The sequence below is a fragment of the Panulirus ornatus genome, chromosome 16, assembly GCF_036320965.1.
Source record: "Panulirus ornatus isolate Po-2019 chromosome 16, ASM3632096v1, whole genome shotgun sequence".
NCBI lineage: Eukaryota > Metazoa > Arthropoda > Malacostraca > Decapoda > Palinuridae > Panulirus > Panulirus ornatus.
Genome location: NC_092239.1, coordinates 5659576 through 5682668, shown reverse-complemented (window position 1 = coordinate 5682668; position 23093 = coordinate 5659576). Strand labels below are relative to the sequence as shown.

General features: G+C 34.7%; 2 protein-coding genes across 4 annotated transcripts in view; one reads left to right on the top strand and one right to left on the bottom strand.

Annotated features, from left to right (window-relative positions):
* On the bottom strand, nucleotides 1-19097 carry Nhe1 (Na[+]/H[+] hydrogen exchanger 1). Its single transcript, XM_071671132.1, has 15 exons — nucleotides 18485-19097; nucleotides 16823-17022; nucleotides 15563-15693; nucleotides 14391-14471; nucleotides 12315-12373; nucleotides 11063-11146; nucleotides 10801-10902; nucleotides 10065-10243; nucleotides 9364-9608; nucleotides 8763-8932; nucleotides 7660-7801; nucleotides 5953-6095; nucleotides 5540-5623; nucleotides 4248-4391; nucleotides 1-2772 (listed from the first exon to the last, which is right to left on the bottom strand). The coding sequence occupies exons 1-15, from the start codon at nucleotides 18692-18694 to the stop codon at nucleotides 2677-2679; spliced, it is 2070 nt and encodes a 689-aa protein (XP_071527233.1). The 5' UTR covers nucleotides 18695-19097; the 3' UTR covers nucleotides 1-2676.
* A 1459-nt stretch (nucleotides 19098-20556) lies between these two features.
* Nucleotides 20557-23093, top strand: part of LOC139754084 (synaptic vesicle glycoprotein 2B-like) — a 41663-nt gene continuing 39126 nt past the window's right edge. For 2 of the 3 annotated variants that reach the window (XR_011713833.1, XM_071671135.1), the window contains exon 1: nucleotides 20572-20747. Coding sequence is in view for 1 of the 3 variants with exons in the window: in XM_071671135.1 (XP_071527236.1) it covers nucleotides 20702-20747 (46 nt within the window). In the remaining 2 variants the exon portion in view is untranslated. Of the gene's footprint in view, nucleotides 20748-23093 lie in introns of all 3 variants that reach the window. The other variant, XR_011713829.1, reaches the window with a different exon arrangement.

Genomic DNA, 23093 nt, shown 5'->3' with positions numbered 1-23093 from the left:
TAGAATAATAAACCGTATATTTTGCTTCTGTATATAACAGAACTTTTATATACAGAGTTTACAGTAAAGTAATGCAAGATTACACTTTTTTCCTCAAAAACCAAACTCACAACAAACTGACAAATACTTCAATATCATCAAAAGTTGGCAAATATTGCAGCACTAAGTACACAATGTAGCCAGTAGAAATGGCATACATAAAATGTCTATACATGAGAAACAAATAACATTTACATTTAATTAATATGTATCTTTAATCACTTCATAACAGAATAAAGAATTACATTACAATAATTATCAAGTTATGATCTTTATATCACAGCTAAATTGCACCATATAAGAAAACCACAAAAACTTTCATGTAAAGGAAATTAGTAGATGTGTTCTGAGCTGTAGCATGATAACTTATGCACTATTATTTTTTTAAACGCTAGATACAGCCACATGGAACACTTTTTTTTCATTATGAAATCAATAGAATACTATCTTACTTATTGCAAGAAGTCACAGTGGTGTGTGTGATGTAGCATATGCATAAAACCAGTAGGAAAATGGAACACGTAGAACAGTCAGTTGATATACAGGAAAGAGCCGGATCTAAGACATCATTGGTAAACAAAAGTTACCTTATGGTGGTGTTTGGGTTTGGCATCATGCCTGTCATAAAATTTATTAAGAGGACAGGAAAGGGAACTGATTAAAAATTTTGTCTACGACAAAGCTATCCAGTTTGTATAGACTTTCACTAATGTTAACGTTACAATTCTTGGTGTATTCAACAATAGAAAATTCAATGATATTTCTCACAGTAAAGGAGTTATAGTGAATAACTGAATTAGCATTACTCCAATCAATACAATGGTTATAACCTATAACATGATTAAACAAAAAACTTTGATTCTTGACCTGTTCTTTTATGACAAGTATGTCAGACCCGAACACTACCATCAGTAACATTTGTTTACCGATGGCGTCTAAGCTACGCGTTTCCCGTATATATCAACTGACTGTTCTACATCTTTTATCTCATTCTTGTATCTCCCCGACAATGTGGTTATTACACGAAAGTGCATTGGGAACAACATGTTTCATTTTCCTTGTTGTTTTATGCATATGTATAATTACATAAAGACATTTTTCTAATGCAGAATCATGGTGTTATCTGGGATCTCTTTCCAGAGACTCCTGCACCCCAATAGCTACTTTTCAGGTAGAAGGTCTTTGATGAGATTGAACTCCCAAAGATACAGTTTTGCCAAAGGTGATTTTTCACTTGTGATGTAACTTCATACAGTCCAACACCACCTTTAAAGCAAGAGACTCTTTGACAAGACTGTATTGTTTCATCAACTTGCAGCCCAATAGCTCCTTTGTAATGAGAAGTTCTTTGATGAAACTGAACTCCCAAGGATACAGCATTGCCAGAGGATACAGCATTTCCACTTGTGATTTAATTTCATACACTCCAACACTTAAGACTACTGTTTCATCAACTTGCGACCAGTAATGCCAAAGGTAAATTTTTACTCACAGTCTAACCTCAAGTAGATTGAGTCTAGTACACTTATGTGAAAACACCTTTGGCAAGACTATCATTTGCTGATGAAACAGTAGTCTCATCAAACAACTTCTTGGGACAAAGGAGCCCATTCTGTCCCAGCTACTGGCACAGCCTTAGAGCTGCAAGAGTCTTAGAAAAGAACTGGGTTGCACAATAATAATAAATATTCATTCCATAATATGATAAATATTTTTCAGAGTATAAAATATATCATTTTTCCGTTGCATTAAAAAGGCATTTCCATGTTCCTGTTACAAAGAGAGTTTATAACAGAATGTGACATACTACACATTAATTCCCTTGTATCGTACACAGCAATCTATATGCAAGAGAAAGATACTGTGAAAAGTTAAGCATGGTTTATAGTAAGAAATTAACATGAGGAATCAAAATATAATAGATAATAAAACAAGAAAGCTGCTGACTAACAATGTTCAGTACTGTACAATTCCAAGTCTAGTGTTCTAACTGATTGGACGGATATGTCAATGCTTTCCCATGCATAGAGTTATAGTGCCCTATGAATAGCAATAACCAGATATCTAAAAGTTCTGGAAAGGAAATCCTCACATCATAAAGCTGGGTGGGCTAGAACACTAGTCCTGGGCAAATGTACGACATAGAGACTCCAATCTTGTCTGAGTTACCATCTTTCTTTTCATTAAGTTGAAAAAATTCTTATTTACAAATATGAAGGGGGAGTGCATCACACAGATACAAACTGCTTTACCTTTGTTTTATCAGGAGCTCTGTTGATTAAACCCCATAAATAATTTTAATGAATAAGCAACATTCATAACTTTTAAGTCTAAAGCCCAAAAAAGTGATAGCCACCTGATCAATTAGGATACTATTAACCCTTTACATCCCATTAAACTAAATCAACCTTCTTAAACTGTGAGTGTTATGTAAAAGAACTACAACACACTGATGTGATTCAATAAACATATAAAGAACATTATTATATATGTCTATGATGATTTTATCAACAGCATAAAACTAATTAACATTAAAATGGCACATTATTTGAAAAAAAATAGATATGTAAACACACACCATAAGGTAACTGATATTATATATTTACATTATGATCACTCCATCTTGAGCTAAAGTCTTCAACGTGCTGTGAAGATTTCTTCCTCAGACTCTGATGCTTGAACATTGATTGACTGATAACATTGTTTCTTCAGGTCATTAGCATGTGACCGCACCTGTGGTAATTACCATGTATTTAGAACATTTCTGTGGTTTTAAAGAATATTCATGCAATATATGATTCCTAAGTGGACACTGGCAACTCAGTTTCCACAATTGTAATACCTATTTTTTCCTTACAAAACTAGAATCAGTACTCTTTACCTTTTCAGGTTTTTCCTAACAACTATGAGCTGCCCTCCTCTGTAAAATGCAAAATTTACTCCTCAAATACTCTTTTGATTATCCTTCTTTCTTTTTTCCGTCATTTTCTTTTTTAATGAATTTAAGAACAATTTAGAATTTCCTCGTTCCTTTTTCCCTAATACTTTTTCCTATTTAACACTACATTTAAGTTTTACATACTATCGTTTCTCTACAAAATGTTATTCACTTGATAACTCTTTAAATTTTGTTTTTTTTATGAAAATTTCTATTAAATTTTTTAATTTTCTTATGAACATTTATTTGAATGGGTTATTACTCAACTGGATTCGGCCTCTTTCTAGTTCTGCTGCAAGTGAAAAAGCCAAATTTGACAAGGCTATATTATCATCAGTTTACAAGTGGGGGCCACTGTCTTGTAGAGGAACTTCTTTAAGTATAGGATTCCTTCATTTCCCTGCCTCTGACAGTAGCACAGCCTCAAAGCTGCAGGAGCCCCATAAAAGATGTCCTACGGTAACGTATAATAAAGAAAATAACTAATAGATAATGATAAAGAAATGATGAGGATAATAATACATTTCCTCCGATCCTGGCTATACCGTGGTAAGAAAGAAATCGCAAGCAGGTATGAAATAGTATATATACTGTTTAAATACAGAACTGAAGTGACCATTTTTCATCAACAGGTCATATCTTTGGATATTTTCACAATACATCTCCATACATTAGTTGGATGCATATTTTTGAATTTCCATTACACTTCAAAAACTGCAATGTCAGTATCTTTTTTTTTTCTCTTTCCTCAACAAAACTTTCGTACTTTTTTCAAATATATGAAGGTGGCAATTATTGCCCTCATGTGATGGCAGTCATTAAGCATTTTTTTCAATAAACATTTTAAGTACTGCCGGAAAGCATGGGGACAGTCTTTAAATGATTTTGATAGAGTCTGTATCCTCCATGCTTCCCTAGTACATTAAAGTGGTATACAGAAAATATAGCTGCTAAACCATTCAGCCTAATTCTTGTATTGTGGTGTAAGTGTGTTTGAGAGAATTTAAGTGTCATCCTGCTTTAACTGAGGGGAATTAACTCATAGGTAATCATTTATAAAAATATATTTAAAGCATTATTGGTACTAAGGAATTAAGAAAAAATGGAGACATAATCTACAAAAATTTGCTTTGAAATAAAAGTTAAACTAAATGATGAATTGTGGAATTTAAAAGAGCACTCATGCTTTCCCAAACAAAGCTTAAGAATTAAAGAAAAATTGGCAATAATGCTCATGTATGGAAATGCAGGATAATATAAAGGAGCTTACCTCTTGATGTGTCACCCGTCGAATAAGGAAGGGACGGATATATAACACATCAAGACGAAGGAAACCTCTGACCTGGGCGCCCACTGGGGTATCACTCTCATCCTCCGTAAACTCAGACAGATGTTCTGAATCCACTGCTTGTCCCTGAAATTTTGACGATATTCTTATCTAAATTTCATATTTTTCATCACCATACTAAGACCCTACCATTACATTACCATCAAGACTCGATTTCTTGCACTAAAACTGCCAAAGTATTGACTAGGCAACCACCTAAAATGTACTCCTTTCACTGCCAGGTAAATAAGAACTAAGAGTCACCCATCTCTCATAGTCTACTTTCATTTTAATCCACATCAATCCTGAACTCACTGTTACACACATTTTAAAATGGTACAATTTTATTTTTACAGAAATGCCAGCCTTTCTTACTCTAACTCAGGACTTTACCCCCAACTATTCCAGAAGTTTTATTTTCTTCCTGTTTAACTGTTTTTCAATAAGAAAAACTGAATATTCTGGCTTCTTTTGTCCAACATAGCACCTCACTCTAGCTTGTTTTCCTCCTGGTTAAAATCATGCACATTCGTAAAAACCAGTATGAGCATCTGAGGATAAATTCTTGCTCGGCTGCTTTTCATGTTATTAGGAACTGATAATGCCTCATTGCATGCCTCATATGATGATGAATGAGATAAATGGGCAGCATTCTTACTCTGCAGTACCCTATTTGTAGCTATCTCAAGCAAATATTCTCAATACTGCAGATGGATCTTTGATACTTAAGAATATGTTCAGTAACTGAAACATCTGTGAAAGTTTCTCTGCATGCAACACCCATATGAGAATAAAGGATATTTTAAAAATGTCTTTGTAGTATAATGAGAGGCACTTCTCTTTACTATGTAACTAAAGTTTTTTGTAATAGTACTATTACAAGAACTTTCAGTACATTCTTGTTAAATGCAATCCCTTTTATCCACTCCTTTCTAGTATATACCTTCTAAAGGATTTACCCATCACACTTACTAAAGTTTACTGCGAGCTCTTCAACAACTGGCAGTACAGAAATGTACATACATAAATGATCTGTGAGCCCTGGAAAAAACTCAGGTGATGACCAATTACTCTATATACTGGCAGAGGGACAAAGTACATTAATATAGATATACCAAAGAAAATCTTAGTAAGAATCACCAATTATTAAGGCTGCTCAGGATCCAGGAATATTCTTTATTGCTGTAAGGGAGCAAGAATTTCAAATGCGAAGACAAAATAAATAGATAATTTACCCATTCTCTAGTCTTGCTTAAAGTAAGCTCTTTATCACGTTCTCTGAGTCTTCTGCTTCTCTGACGTTTGTCAGCCTTCAGGTACTGGAAAGAAAAGAGTAACCAATCCATTATCAACCATCTTAAATTCTGTTCGGGTTCAAGTGAGGTGGACCAGGTGCATACAGCAATTTGGTTATCTCACAAACATCCTTAAAACATATCCAAAATGAATCAAAATATAATTCCTTAAGCAACCTCATTTAAAATACCCCTTGCCCAAGGTTTATTCAAAATATTCTATCTTGTAATTTCTTTACTATTTATATATTCAAGCACCCTACATGGCTGCAGTCCCAAAAGAATTGCATCAAACATAATCTGGAAAAGAATCTTATAATTTCAAACTACAAAAATCAATATAACATGCTGACCTTTATAACTGGCATAGTAGAGCCTCCTAAACAAAATATGGTGAACAACACAATGGTGAGTGTTGTCGTCACTATCACATGTCGCTTCTCATCGCTGAATTCTAGATGAAGGGCTAGAGCATAAGCAATGGCCCCTCGCAGGCCTGAAAGGTCCCAAGAATAAAAGGATGAGCTAATATTTCTTACCAAGATGTCATGTTGCAAGAATGTTAATTATTTTTGCATGTGAAAAACAACTGCAGAGACAAGTGATGCAATAACTATGTTGATTCAAGTAAAAGAGACAGAATTCTAGTCCCTCTGTAATGGGCATAGTAGGTATTTACAGAATACAGTCTAATAAGGTGATGGGAGGATAAAGTGAATAAGCCTGTGGGTGTGATGAATGTAAGCATGGCGAAAATTTGGAACCAAGCCAATACAATGACTCGAAATTATATGCATCATCTTACTGAATAGTGAAAGAAGACATAGTTAAGAAAAAGAAATCTGTCTGCTATTCAAAGCAAAATACAGGTATGAAAACAGCTACATTAAAGCAAAAAGCTTACTTTTCTGAAGTCCTACAAAATCAAATGTTTCGTTTGCAGGAGAATGTTATGCAGAGAGGCTTGTAATGATACCGAGATGACAAAGCTCCATAACAGAATCACAGTTATAAACACTTTTATAACAAGGTTAAGAAAGCAGAAAGTAAATGATAGAAACCCAAACTTGTATCTACAAGATTAAAATAGTAAACTAATGTGGACGTAATGCAAGATGGCAGAAGCGTGGTATATTTAATGCAGGTAAAATATACTTCTCCAATAGAATGGCAAAGTATTTTTCAAAAGGATGTTAATGTACTGGAATAACAAAGTGTGGAATCTCAAAGCTGGGAAAAGAGTTCTTGATATATGAAGAATGATGCGAAAAGACAGCCTGAGTAAGCAGAAAGAACACAATTTTTCTTCCTAACTCTACCCAAACGCCTTCCTAAATAATGGAACAATATGAATGACTTTTTCATTCATTTAATGATCAATAATTGTTACTACTCTTAGTAATGACATCTGTGAAAATCATAATTATATTAAAATAATATACTTGTTCAGCATATACAACTTGTATGGATATAACATTCCGTATATTTGTTAGGAAAACAACAAATGAGTAAAATTAGTGGTAGGATGTTTCAGTAATGATAAAATACAAACTAACAGAGTGTGTAGGAAACAAAGTATGGAAGAATGTATATGTTCTAGATGTAACACATTGCTTTATTGTGACGTTCAGTAAACAACATATAGGGAAAGAAAAAAATAGGTATTCAAAATTTCAACATGAAGCATTTTACTTTACATCTTTATTATTATTATATTATTTTGCTTCGTCGCTGTCTCCCGCGTTAGCAAGGTAGCGCAAGGAAAAGACGAAAGAATGGCCCAACCTACCCACATACACATGTATATACATACACGTCCACACACGTAAATATACATACCTATACATCTCAATGTACGCATATATATACACACACAGACATATACATATATACACATGTACATAATTCATACTGTCCGCCTTTATTCATTCCCATCGCCACCCCGCCACACATGGAATAACAACCCCCTCCCCCCTCAACAACAATAATTATTTACATCATCAGTGTTCAAATGCATGTATTTCCTATATCCTCTTTATGATACTATTTATAATACTTACCACTAAACCACATAATAAACATCATTTTGTAGTTGATCTGGTGATCACGGAACTTATTTACAAGCCAGGAGAGAGGGAAAATGTTCAAAGCACGACCAAGTAGGCACAACACAATGCTCCACAATACCAGGGCCAAGTGAAACTGTTAAGAAATAAAAAGTATGATTAAAAGCCATAGAAAGGTCTTACAATTTAGCAAGCATACCCCAATTTCCAGTGAACAATTACAACTCGTGATTTAAGTTTTGTACTGATGATCATCATTATCCCATACCTAATAAAAACCTTTGCTTGTTGGTGTTCATTCTTTTCACTTTACTGTAATGAGTCACAAAAACTATGTGCTCAAGCAGATTAAATTCAGGAAGCAAATAGCACCTCAAAATCATTGCACGATGCAACCGTATGAAACTAGAGTATATTGTAGCCATGCTACAGAGTTGTTTCAATTGAAGATACTGATTTCTGTTCTCTTAAAATAAGTTAATTTTAAAGTAGTTCAGTACAGATACAGCAAGCCTACTTACTCACCAATGTCTTGGTTGTTCCAAAGCAGTACCTCACACAAAGCCAGAAAAAAGGTCCTCTTAAAAATATAAATGCCAAGCTCTTATCCCCTACTTGATCCTCTATCCCAGGACAAATGCACTCACAAATGGTGAAATATCAAGTAATTATCAGGACTAACTGCCTGAGTATTGGGAGGATAAGTGATAGCTGCATCGTGAGCAAGCACTTAGGTGGATGTCAAGTTGCATTCCTCTGACCAGGTAGCTGTCTTTACTTTCTGCCTCACCCACACATGGACTACTGCTATTCTGTCCAGAAACATACAATCTATCCTTGTCACACACAACATTTGATAACACTTGACTCACACAGCTCGTTCTTTGTAACTGTAGATTTTCCTTTGTTGAGTGCTATGGGCTAGCCCTGCCATTTGGCAAAATGGTAGAAGCAACAGATAGAAGTAGGAACATTTAGATAGGAGCATTATGTAGAAACATTAGATAGGAGTAGTAGGTAGGAACATTGAGCAGGACCACTTAGAAATCAAATCTGATTTTATTAGCAGTAAATCTTATAACAAAGTAACAACTTACCTGATGTTTAAAACTGAAGAGAGCTAGTCCCAAGTAAATAAAAACAGTGCACTCAGCAATTAAGGCTAATGTGCGCATGAGGTGCTGCATTGTTATCTGCATTACTGGGGACATGTTGAAATGCGTATAATGTGACATAACAATTCCATTGAAAAGAATTGCCATGATACCTGGGGATGGTAAATACTCATTAAATTATATACGCACAAATATTTAAATATATCTTTAACCTGTCAATGCAATTATTTTCAGTGTATGCCAAATCCTGCTCTCAAGTATCCATTTATTCCATTCAATTAAAACAAATCTACTTTCAGCCTTCATGAAGTGTCTGTATATGACTATATAGTATCAATTATTTTGCTTTCAATTCAATATTTAGGTATATATCATCATTTATTTTGCTTCTAATTCAATATTTAGGTAGAAACATTAGGGAGAAGTAGCAAGTAGGAACATTAGGCATGAGCATTAGGTTGTAGTAGGTATGAGCATCAGTTAGAACCCAGTACACTGGAACATTAGGTTGGAGCCTCTAGAAACATAAAGATGTACTTGGATGAGCCAGTTTAATCTATGATAATTTTCTGAAAATAATTACCTGAAAGATGAATACCCTCTGCAAGAGTATATGGAGCATAGATGAAGATGATGACGATGCAGAGTTCTAGGGAGGTGTACTCCCGTAGGGGAATATACTTCAGAGTTAGAGCACTCATTAGTGCAAAGGCAACACCAATACCTGCTGATGCAAAGAACATGACACAAAATCGCCATATTGTGTACAGCACTGCTTCTCCAGATCCCATGGCTGCCATTGCAGGTGAAGCCATTTCAATGACAGTGCTGAAATGGATGAAATATATTTCCATTACAAACAAACTGGACCTTAATATATTAAAACAAACAAGAAACTAATTAGCATGACACCAGAAAAAGGCCTTCACTACCTTTTCAACATCTACAATGCTATGCTTAATACAGAATCCTTTCCCCTGTGATTTACAAATCCATGGTTAAAATGCCACTCTGCCTCTCCCCAACTCTTGATCACCTTCTAGGGCATACATGAGATACTTTGGTAGTATTTTTTGTCCAGTATCTCCAGGGATACTTCTTCGTATTATATGTGATTTTACTTAAAGATATTATGAAGTACTGGTCGATACATCTCACCACATAACATACCTCTCATTCTATCATCGTACTGTGTATCTTTAAAACAATCTCTTGGAATGATGGATATGCATTTGACGAGATAAACTTTTTCATGTAAAATACAAATAAATTACAATGATGTACCTGGTAAGTACAATAGAGACGGCATCATTGAGAATACTTTCCCCAAAAACCAGCATGTAGAGGACCTGGTCCACATTTAGGGCATGGAAGATGGCCAGTGTTGCTACAGGGTCTACAGCAGATATCAGGGAACCAAATGCAAAGCTCTCCACAAAGCTGAGCTGGTATACCACATCAGCCTGAAAATCAAATAAATATTTCTTCACTTTCAAATTAAAATTAACACTGAATAATGCATGTGTACGGCAAACACAAAAATCATACAACTAGAGTGAAAATAAAAGTATCCGCACCATCAAAATAATTAACATTCAAGTGCCTATTCTTGCAAAATACAAAAAACTTATGATTAGTTTTATAAATACTGAGAGATGTAGGAAAGTTATAGATTTAAGATGTGTGAAAGTTATAGATTTAAAGATGTTACTGCTGAAACAAGAAAATCATTTAGGTGGTATAAGGAAAAGGAATGAAAGGACGACTGACTTCCACAAGAATCAGGTACTGATAGCATGAAGAGAAAATGAGAGATCATATTGCTTATTTTAAAAAGCTTAAGAAGATTCACTGAATTCCAGAGAGGCAATCTTACTGGAAGGAGTACCAGAACCTGTGTCCATAATTCAGAGCCAATGTTTGGAGAAAATAAAAAGACTAATCTTTGCAAGAAATTGGAGTATTCAGTTTATAGTTTTACGGTGTACACAGATTAAACTTGTTCAGTACAATTACTTACCTGTCCAAGGAGATAAACTCCCCCTCCTACAATCAGAGCAGAGATAAGTGTGCCCACAACAGCAAATACAATTATGGATCCAATGTTCTGGAAGAAGTTGCCCTGTTTAAGAAAAAGAGAACCAATTATACAAACTATACTATTTATAATTAATGTCGTAAGAGATGTAACGAACACAATCTTCATATATTTGGTGAAAGAAAATCATATCTTAAGCAAAATTATACAGACAATTATAATCTCAATAAATCAAACTACTAACCTTGTGAAGATTGTAGCCAGACTCAAAGATAATGGGTGGGAGGATGACCAGGAAGAAGACAGTGGGAGAAAATGTTTCCTCCTTCTGTTAAAAAGAAAGGCATAACATACAGGACTCATTTAAAATGTACTTACTTCCTGCCCCAGGAGTCCCTTCTATCCTTAGGAATCTCCTGCAATGCTCAGGAAGCTGGCCAAATCTACCAGTCAAAACCATAAATCATAAAGTGTTGTGATGCTGTGTGTGCATCTATGTATAGAGAATATAGGGTAATTAAGTAGTAAGTGCTCGGTGTCTATATTACGGTAGTTGTATCAGGAGCAAGGAGGGTCTTGGGATATGGTGTAACAGTGCTTGTAGTGTTCAGGGATAGGTGATGTCTAAAGTGGGATGGAAAAGCATGATTTATGTTTGTTGTGGGAGTGCAGCTTCTAATGGGTGTATGTTAGGAGGGATGAAGCTTAAGAATGAGTTGGGAGGGCAGTTGCTTAGTAACTATCAGGTTATTTCAGCGTGTATGTTTTGTGTTATATATGTTGGGGGTCAGGGTATCTGTGAGTAATAGTCACTAAAGTGTAAGGCATGGGTAAGCTTTTTATTTCTAGATGGGGTTGGTGGTTAGATATGTAATGGTTTGGATTGGAAGGATCTAGTACTACAGCACAGAAGTGAATGCCAAGCATACTGAGATGGGATTGGATTGTACCGGAAGGATCTGTTTCTGTGTGTGTGTGTGGTCTGCAGCTTTGGAGCTTACCCCTGCCTTACACTTTGTTAACCATTATTCACAGATCCCCCTACCCCCAACACACACACTGAAGTAACCAGACAAGCACTAAATAACTGCCCTCCTAACTTAGGCTTAAGAGAATCATCTGAGAGCTCACTCCAAAAGAGTCTTATCGTTTTCCTGCTTTCAGAAGTAGTACAGCCTTGGAGCTGCAGGGGCTCCTGGAAAAGGGATTTTGGAATAATTCCGGGACCCTTTCTGGAGAGGGGTCCTGGTGCACTTAAACAAAGTACTGTAACAGAATCCCAATAAGTATGTCACAAATAACTAAATAACATATTTCATGATAGAATCAGTGGAACTACGTCAGTAAGTTTTATTTCAAAACCACAAGCAAAAACTAATATCATCTTGGCTTTAACATATTTACAAATTAGGAAGTATGAATAATGTCTGAACATTTCTAGAAATATCAAAAGCATACTAATTGTAGCATACAGGAAAATGGAATACATTTTGTACCTGCCAATTAGCTATGTGTTGGCTATACAAAATCTTCAGGACCAAACCAATCACACCACCTGTTAACAAAAATCATTTCATTAAAAATTTAAAAAATTTAAGCTAACCTAATCTAACAGTCCTTCTACAAGACTTCCTCAACTAATAAACATCTTCATTAAATGAAATGGAGCATACTTTAAAAGGAAAAAAAATTGAAATGGGTATTTGCATCACAATATGCAAAATCATTGACTCCAAGGAATGATACTAGATAATGTGTCACTCTGTGTAGCAGAGCAAATATTGTCCTGTTTCCTCAAATAGCGCAAAAGACAGCAAGTAAAATCCTGCTTAAGAAGTGTTATGGCTGAGACAAGTATGTAAAAGAAACAGGTACTGTGTAACCCATTATTGCCTAAACCATTTCTTTTCAGCCAGTGGTATGAATATCAGCATTGATAATTGAGAGCCATCAATACAATTTCTGGTCTTTGTCTTAGAAAGTCTAATCTTCAGTAAAATGAAATATAATACTTTCATATTAAAATATGCTGGACAAAATATTTCACAAATACTTCCGTAAATTAAAGTAAAAAAAAATTTAAAAACATTAAAGTTTTTCATATTCTCCTTTGTCAAACTATGGCCTTTTATGCACAATGGTACACGAAGTGGAAGAAACATTAGTGGTACATAATTCAAACAAGCTGTGAACCACTGTTCTTAGAAAGAAAGGCATATCAAATGCACTAATTAATGTGTAAATATGTAAAGATTTTCATGTGTGGAAGGAATTATGCATGGACCCTTCAATTTGAGACAAAAGTGATATTAGATTTCTTACAGAAAAACTGCATACACGTTAATGAACATTTTTTACTTTTAGTCGTCCAAATATCAATTTCTCCAAGGCACCCCAGAAAATTTTTCCCTCTATTCTACAAACTGCTACATCTCACATGGCCTCTAAAATGCCTGTAAGACCATGCAAAGTGCAGCTACATTATCTGTAAGCGACATCAGTAAACACTACTGTAAATAAATATTAGCAGATCCACCAACACCAACATACATTTTCACCATAATTTTGTTAAGCTACATGCACAACAGAGTCATGATATGCAACACAAGGGTTTAATATACCCAATGGCTCAAAAGATAAGAAATTATAGAGATGAGGTACAAGACTGTTCCTAGAAAGTGATTGGCACAAATATTTATGCTTTTTTCCAATTCGTTCTGGTTTTTCCCTTATCAAGATCTAAAAGAGGAAGAGAAACTATAAAACACAGGTGATAAATGGGAAACTTTAACTTTAAAGTCCAGCAATGCAATTAATTCTTTTATATCCTGGTACAGTGCTTGATTTTCTACATTAATGACACACAATTTTGGAAACTGTAGTAATACTCTATAAAAATGTCGCAAATGCATGCTTTTGGAATATATCAGGCTTCTTGTTCCATCATTTTGCTTAATGTCATAGTCAAACACTGAAATCAAATTAACATTTCTACCAATTTTCTCCTTAAAAACTTAATTTTTCATTGCTAGAAATAATTCTACAGGAACTTAAATGCCAGATATGGAAACTAATTGGTCAAGTAAAAGTGGAAGTGTAAGAAAAATTGTCAAATTCACACATTTCATCATGGAAATCGAAACTTTTTGAGAAATAGCCATAAAATCTAAACGTATTTATTACATAATATCTAATGATTATGGTAATAATCTATATAGATAGTGTAAATGCATGATTTTGTAATACAATTGGCCTTTTGTTTAACCTTTTGCTTAATTTTTCAGTTGAATACATTGCTGAAAGACCATCAACCAATTTCGCCCATTTTCTTGTTAAAAACCAAAATTTCAAGTATAACTGTTTTACAGAAATTTAAAGAACTGATAAGGAATGTCAATGGCCATAAAAGTTGGAGATGCAAGGAAGATGGCTAAATTCAAGCTTTTAATAAATGAAGACAATAAAGTAAGACTTTGTAAAGACTGTACAAGATAGTTGTACCATAATTAAGACAAGGATATGGCTCATTTCTCTGCAAACCAAAAACTAAAAAGAAAAGGATTCTGACTTACCAACTATAACGCAGGCCACACTCTCTGGCAAGTAGTTTAATTTAGTCTTCAGTAGGAAGAATATCAATATTATGCACATTGCTGAAAAAAATCCATAGGTTTAGATCAAAGGCAGTGCTTCACATAAGCAGGGTAGGTTGCATCCATTAAAACATGAAGGTCTTTCATGTGAATTTACTCTTTTCTCTCTGCTGGCAATGAAAAGCTTGTCAAAGGTGACTTCTGGCAAATCTCAGGGGCAAAAAATATGTTTACACAATAAACATCAACTCCAACATGGGGATTGAGGGATACATCATTGTACCAACATTGTAAGCCTTATCTATAGCCCATGCCTCACATCAATATAATATTGTTGGGACTACTATTCTTTTGAACATACCCATTTTTGCCCTCCCAGATAATAATCTCTTTCCATACATTCTTCAGCACTCCCACAACCTTCGTTCCCTCACCCAATCCATGCCTCACTTCCCATTTTTGCCCTCCCAGATAATGTCCTCTCTCCATACAATTTTCAGCACTCACAGAACCTTTGTTCCCTTACTCACCCCAAGACTCACTTCGGTTTCCATGGCTCCATTCACTGCTATGTTCACTCCCAGATATCTAAAACACTTAACTTCCCCAACTTTCCTCCATTCCAACTCACAACCCAACCAACCCATCCCTCAACCCTGTTAAACTTATTGATATTGCTTTTACTCACATTCACCCTCAACTTCCTCCTTTCATACAATCTTCCAAACTCAGTCACCAAATTTTGCAGTTTCTCACTGGAATTTACCATCAGTGCTGTATAATCAGCAAACTACAACTGATTCACTTCCCAAGTCTTCTCATCCCCCACAGACAGCAATACTCGCCCTCTCTCTTCCACCTTACCACCTTATCCACAAACAAAGTGAAGAACCATGGTGAGATCACACACATGTGCTGCAGACCAACATATATGTATGCACATTAAAACAAGTGCAACAAGCTAAGTGATGAAACTGTAAATGGTAACAGTACATGAAAAATTAAGTAGTACGATAATGGAGAAACTTCATAAGATTGGACCCCTTGATTGTAGAACCTCTTCCCCATAATATACAAATAAGTAATTACACAGAGTTTAGGGCTTATGATGGATATGCTGACAATGAACTGATATAAACATCTTTCCATACCCAATACACAGAGGATGAGGAATATGGAAAGGGATGACAAGTGTTCTTGTTCTGCAGCACCCACTTCTGGCAGGTCAACACTTGTATGACACAGCTGAGTTTCATTAGTTGGATCTGCATCAACAGTACCCCTAAAATAAAACATAAAGGTGACACCACGGGAATAACATGAAAAATACACAGTTCTGCCAGCAACACAATATGATTTTTCTAACAAATTCGGAGGTAAGGAAGAAAATTTATCATAGTAACAGATGAATGAAAAGTGTACGGTTCAGTCTGTGACACAACACATTACCATTTTTTTAAAAAAATTAAAAGGACTTATGCAAGAAAAATTATAACTGAAAAGAACACTAATAATTTACAATCCTTGAAACCTGAAGGCAGAGCAAAAATGAAAAATGTGATGGAACACTGCAGCTGCTTAGTTTTGTAAGTGGATGTCTGCTTAGTTTAGTGAGTAAGTGGATGGTGAGACGATATAGTTTGCAATAAAAGTACTCATTGGTATACAAAATTAGAGATATATGAAAATGATTTATAAGTAAGGGGTATGTGTAGATGATAGTGATAATAATATCACTAGTAAAAACATTATAAGCATTCACGCATAACTATGGGAAGTGTGACTATATCCACAGTAATCATGTACATTACTTTGCATAAACTTTCTTAAGAAATATACAATTGATGAATTACTGTCAGCTCCACAACTATATGGAAGCTTTATCTAAAACTGTATAATTTCACTGGTGAAATCTAATATACCTATTTTATGGCATATATTTCAATGAACTTTGACCCTAAACTAAAGCGAAAGCACACCTCAGTATACATTAAATGATTTGTTGTTAAGTGGTATCAGGCCTCAGATGCTTTATGATCGGCAAAGTGGGAAGAACTCTCAAGGATACACTTTATTTCGGTGTTCAAAACTGTTTTAATTCCTAATCAACCATTTCCTCTCAATTGCTCATAAGACACTGTCCATGGGTAAGAACTATTTCACTTGTTGTTTTTTATATGTTACCCTTACAGACAGTTTACTCGGGAATTTCATCTGATTCTAGTAAAATTACCCATTCCGATGTTTCCAAAGAAAATACATAGTTCAAGTATAGAGAATGTGGATCTGCAACAGTAATTTTTCAAAGGTATTGCCTCCCTATACAACTTATGCCTGTTGATATATTAAGCACTGGCCCTATAGTTGTCCTACTTACATATTCTATTAATGATACAAGCTTAATGACCTACCCTTCTACGTCAGAGCCCTCTGGCTCCCCACCATCCTTGCTACAATGTTGAGGATAGAAGGAGGTTAACTTGTTGAATTCATCTGAACTGATGTTACAAACATTGTTGATGGTGCTATTCCCTATGTGAAGACTAAGATGTGGAGCCTCCGTTGTAGTAGTTGTGGTTGTTGTTGGCAAGTTTGCCTCATCATCATCATCCTGTACAAATATAGTTCATATACATATACAAACAGGCTGAAGGCTACAGATGAACATCAAAATCAACAAAAGACATTTTTAGGCAGCTAAAGCAGTGACATTCTTGTCCTCCATTGATTTTTATCAATAAAGGTATAATCAAAATTGCTAATACTTTCATCCACTTTCTTATGCTAGACTATATATATTATGAGACTCAAATATCTGATAGTACTGCAATTTCTCAGCACAAAAAATTAGTTTTGAAATAAAGAAGGTACTTGAGCTAATGGCATGCTAAATTACAATACATCACGATGAAATATATGTTACTGTCTGCATTAGATAAAAAAACTAGCCCCTGCCATTTCTCTAGTAATACATCTTAAATATGTAATGCTGAGCACTTCAAAGAAAGTTTCAAAATTATATTATTTTCAGTACATTTTCCTGTTAATAGCCTACAGCTTTTTGCATAATTGTTATCTTCAAAGTAACATTACAACATGAATACTTAATATTTACCAAAGTAAATATTTAGCATATTTTCCCCATTGGTCATCAAAATAAGAATGGCACAGTAACAAGTCTACTCCAGTGGCACAATGAAAACTAATACCTGGAGTACTTGGTGATTATTAATTTTCAGCTACTGAAATAATATGAAGATACGGACAAAAATCGTATCAATAGATAAGCTACTGCCAAAAAGAATTGTTTCACTTTGAAGAATAACATTAGGTGAGGTTTCATGAGTTGGTATAATTTTAATCCTTCACATTTACGCAAGTAAAAAAATTATTAACCCAAAAATCCTACCATCATCATCAATACCAAGTTAAATTCTGAGAGGAGGCATCCTCCAACTATAGCACCAGCTCTTTTTTTCCAAATATTTAATAGAGTTTGGGTCCCATCTGGTTATGACATTTGCTCTATAATTATGAGGAATATCTTGTTCATAACCTGACCTAACATTCTTCAAAGTACTCACTGCAGGGAGAGGAGATCTCTAATACCTATAGCAATTCTAATGGTATGATTTATGGTCGAAAGTAAAATTTTATTTTCGAGGTATCACTGAACTCTATAACTGTGGTATGTCTGTCTGATTTTCTTATGGTTTTCACTCACAGGACTGGTCTGGTATTACTCAATATATACAGCAGTTATACATCAATGTTATCCGTCTGTGATAAGAGGAATTGCCCACCTAATACTCTTCATGTTGACCATAGGCAGGAAGAAGGTATTTTAACTTTGAAACAACACAAATAAATCCATTATAAATAATTAGAACCACAATTACTAGTAATTATGTAAATATAGAGTTTAGATGAGGCACAGATATGAAATATGCATATGGAAGAAACGCAGAGAAAAAAATAGAAAAGCATTGATGATATATCTATCCAAAATCCGATCAAGATTATTGTATAATTAAATATATGAGAAACTGACAAAGCAAAACATAATACCGAACCTTTTGGTCAACTTTATATTTGGAAGCCTCCAGCTTACTGCTCTGGCCTGAGGTGGATGCATCATCTGTGGTGTTCCCTTTAGCGTTGCCACTGGCATTCCCTGCCTTTTCCAACGACACAGGAACTTCTTGGTTACTCGCAATGCCAGGGTCTTCACTCACCACCAGCGTCACACTGAACACCAGTGTACTTATCAATATCCACCTCATCACGGCGGCATAGCCCTGCCAAGCCCTGGCCTACAAGTGATGATGTTCCCAGCTCGGTGTGGCCTTGTCCCAATTAACTGTTCCTTATATTGCTCTACCAACCGGGTCAATACATCAGAACTTCTTTTCCTCACTGGCCACTTTGTCTTGAGTCCTCCCCATCCCGCTTTTATCGATCTTATCGCTATGGACACTTGCCACCCACAACTACACAGACTTCACAACTACAATATTTACAGTCGACCATCACTTCCCTTGCCATCGTATCCCCTGAAACTATAACATTTTTTTTGGTCTATTAATTTGTCCAATGCTACTTTCACCGATGATCATAATTCAAATATGACATCATGTTAACTTCCTGTATAGAGGGTGCACATGCCAATACCGGAAATTTTGCTTAGTGGAAATATATTAATCGCCTAAGGTTATACCGAGTGTATTCCATATCATATGTGATTAATAGTTCAACAAAAATTATTTGAAAAATACTTATTCTATCTTTTTCATGTGAATTTATCATGTATGAAAGAAAAACAGTCAAATGGGAAATATATGACAATATTGCGTAGTTTCCAGTGGGATGACGTACACACTCGCCTATCAGTTCATAGAAAACCTGACTCGTGTGAAGCACCTAACCAAATATTTGTTAATCTCTATTTGATGTTTATTTATCCTTGAATGATTGAAGAAGAGTTTCATTTTCATATATCATTTTGCACTGCTTAGGACCCTTGTCTACCAAGAGTGTATCTCTCGTGCAGATATTGGTGGGAGCGATAAAGAGTACGATGGAGGAGGATAAGGTTTTATATGGCTTTAAAGTTAATTAACTGCGATATTGGTGTTTTCTTTTTAGATTGTGACATATCAGTAATAGTTGTTCATTTTCCTATATTACCTGAAGCTGTTCTGCATTTCTAAAATATGAAATTGGTTCTCTTGAAAATTACCAACAGTATTTTCTTTATATTTTGATATGTTTAGCAGAAAAAAACTAACCCAAGATTAACTTCATGTCTGAAGATACGTGGCAAAGAGTAATTTTTATTCAAAACGCTGTATGTTTAGTCATTGCAGCCTCTAGATTATTTATTCACTTGGTTACCTCGGCTCGAGGTCTATCTAGGTCATTAATGCCGTGGAGAAATTTCAACATGAGTGCCCACTGAAAGTGTATAGTGCTTTTCCTTGTGGTATTATAACGTATGTGTGTTTTGTTGTGGAATATATGGATTTCAGCAGTTTGCGGACTTGATTTTATGAGGGTTAGAGGAATAATGAACTCAAAGAGAATAAAGAAAGAGATTTTTGAATGTTGAATGTATCATCTTGATTTTCTTTTATGTTACTGTTCTTAAACAGATTACGTAACTATACTTCAGAAACCCAGAAAGTGTCCACAATAACTTCAAGTGTTTGAGGTTTGATGGGATTCTTCTAACTTTGCTGGGATCCAACATTTCTTTATCGCATATTAATTCTATTAAGAGTACGCGTGCCTGGAATTATTTTTTTCAAGAACATAACTATCATCAGAACCGTTTATCATTATGATAATAATTAATGTTATTGCAGAATGTATGAATTGCTGATTTGACTTGTTTATCTCAGATTATTATCTTTGTTTTGATCGTTTTTTGGTTGTACCTCAGTCGACGATCCAAATTTATAATTAAAGTATTTATGTGTAATAAAAAATAATGTTTGCTTCAGTAATATCCTAAAATCGAAATCACGGAATCAGATAATGAAGAAGAGATCACTTAAGGATAGAAATATATAATTTTGAATGGCATAATACATGGAGTACTCAGGGATAATAAGTACATCTGAATTTTGGTTGTAGATCGAAGTGCGCTGTTGAGATTTTATTTTTTTTGTGTGAACTTTAAGGAATTTTGCGAGATGTAGCAAACATATACCTTGCAATGTTCTGGCTTGAATAGGAAAGTTATGAAGTATCAAGGGTAATTGGGCGTCTCGTTGTATAAATCTAGCAAAATGGAGAGAAGAGGGCTCTTGGAGAATCCAGAAGAAGGAGAGATTGGTAAGTATCACGGATTTATGTAAGGACTAACTTTCGACTGAATTATTCTGTACTTAAAAGTAATTGTCACTAAGGCTTAAAACGATCGTTGTTAATGCTTTGAGGTTTGTGACTAAACTTTCAAGGTATAATTTGAGGGACTTAAATAACTGCAAGCAGTGTATCCATATCAAATCAAAATTTTGTTTTACATTAGAAATTTTAAGTTTTGTGTTAGTTACCAAATTCTTAACTGAAAATATTGTAGGTAACTGTTGACTGAAGTGCTGCCACCTTAATAACCATGATTTATGTGTACTCACTAAAATTATTTTTGACATCCTACAGTTGAAAAGATGTGGAGAAAAAGAATTTAAATGGAGTGACAGGAATTAGTGATACTGTCTTCTCAGTGAAAAAATTTGACTAAATCCTAAAGTTGTTGAAGGAGATTGCTCACTTGTACTTTAGAGAAAGAATTGAGTTAAGACAGATAAACAAATTAATTTTAATTAACCTCCCTAACTGGGGTGCTCACCTTCTAGCCTCCTAACCCTAGCTTATATCAACCTAACTTAGAGTTGAATTATAATCTGAAAACACTGAGTGAGAAGTGTGGAGGCTGCACAGCCATTCTCTAATATGGGTGTGACAAACACCAACATATGGCAGTATATCAACAAAATTATGTACCATTAGAAATGTGGCCAGTCTCCCCTGACACTCCAGCTGGATGAAATGCTTTTAATGAAAATATTCATCATTTTATTTTCCAGCAAACTATGATATATATTTTCAGATGATTTTAATAACCATTTTTTTCTAAAGGATAAATTGAAGGTGGCACAGTTAAAGAGGTGATTACTATGTTTTCTTTAGGGAAGCCATGTATGTATTGTATGTATTGTAACTTCATTTTTTATGAATGGTAATTATTTATATGCAGAAAAAAATTAAAGATGGCATTACTTGGTTTATTCTAATATTTCTTGTGATAATAATTAAATACTTAAGAGGGTTATGAAATTCAAGAAAAATGTTGCTTGAATATTATAAATCTAGATCAGACATTGGTAGTGTATAATGACCCATAAAAACCTCACCTTGCTCCCAATAGCAGCTGCTGTTTATCTTATTGTTGATTATTTGAGAAATATGTGAAGTGGTCTGTATTTTTCAGTCTTATAACTAATTCATCATTTGACATCTTTATTAAAACCAGTATTCGTTATTTATGATATTGATATTTAAGGAAAATCTTCACTGTTGGAAATTGGGTTGGATTTCCTTAGGTTCTGTTGATTTCTCACACTTAAGATATTTCCAAGCCAAAACACACGAATTTCCTTTTGATGATGCCAATAATCTTGTGAATTTTTTCAGTTAGGTGTTCAGAGGTCATTTTGTTATCAGTCACTCTCTGTATATCATTTTGAACCACACAGTCATCCAGTTCTTCATAAATTTCATATATATATCAACCTTTCATTTTCCTTACAAGCAGTTGTGCACATTATTTGCACACAAATACCATCACATGAATTCGTTACCATAGTTAGAAATGTAGCATCATGTAACTCATGATAATTATGTTGGCATATGTGTGTTGACCTTAACAACGAAATTCAGGGTAAATCTTTGGGCTATTAGGGAAGTTTGGTGAGTTTCACAGAGGATTTAATAAACGTAATAAATGTTTTTAACTTATTTTCCATCAGTTTAACTCCATGTTGATCTTAAAAACTTATATGGTAAGGTAAATCATCCTGGAATGGTATGTTTGGTTAGGAGTAACCCATTTATGAGTCAGTATTTCATATTAATCCTGCATTTTCCTTTCATCTTCAAAGCCCTGCATCTTTGAGTTACATTTTATCACAAGAAAAGACAAACAATTCAAAGTACAGTGGAAATACATCAAGATATTCCACAAGTGTAAACCATTATTTCATAACATATTACAGCTATGTATGTAGGTTGATAAAGATAAACTGTTAGAATATACTTTTAGTGAGGACACTTAAGTCCAAAATTCAATAATGAGTGGTTCGAGTGTACTCCAGGGGTACATTTTCACATTACTGGTAAAAATCTTAGGCATGTGGAAAGAGTGCAAGATGGGAAGTTTACAAGGAGTGTATGATAGTACAATTAACGGGGTTTGTGTGAAAGGAAGACCACCTGTGACATGGGGAAATAGAGAGGAAAAGTATATGGGGGTGAGAAATGATGGAAAAATATGTGGAATGGTGTATCATGTTAAGCTCTCAAGCCCCTCCTGGAAGAATGAATGGAGGAAACATAATTTAGTCTAAGATTAGGGCCACGTCTTGGTGGTACTTCCATTACATTTTAGATCCCTTTGCC

Excerpts from the sequence above, each read along its gene's own strand:
- Nhe1 (XM_071671132.1), bottom strand. The coding sequence starts at position 18,694 with ATGAGGTGGATATTGATAAGTACACTGGTGTTCAGTGTGACGCTGGTG. Across the intron at positions 14,472-15,562 it reads CCTCATCCTCTGTGTATTGG|CAATGTGCATAATATTGATA; the intron begins GTATGGAAAGAT and ends GATTTTTTTCAG. Across the intron at positions 9,609-10,064 it reads GTCTCTATTGTACTTACCAG|CACTGTCATTGAAATGGCTT; the intron begins GTACATCATTGT and ends CATCCATTTCAG.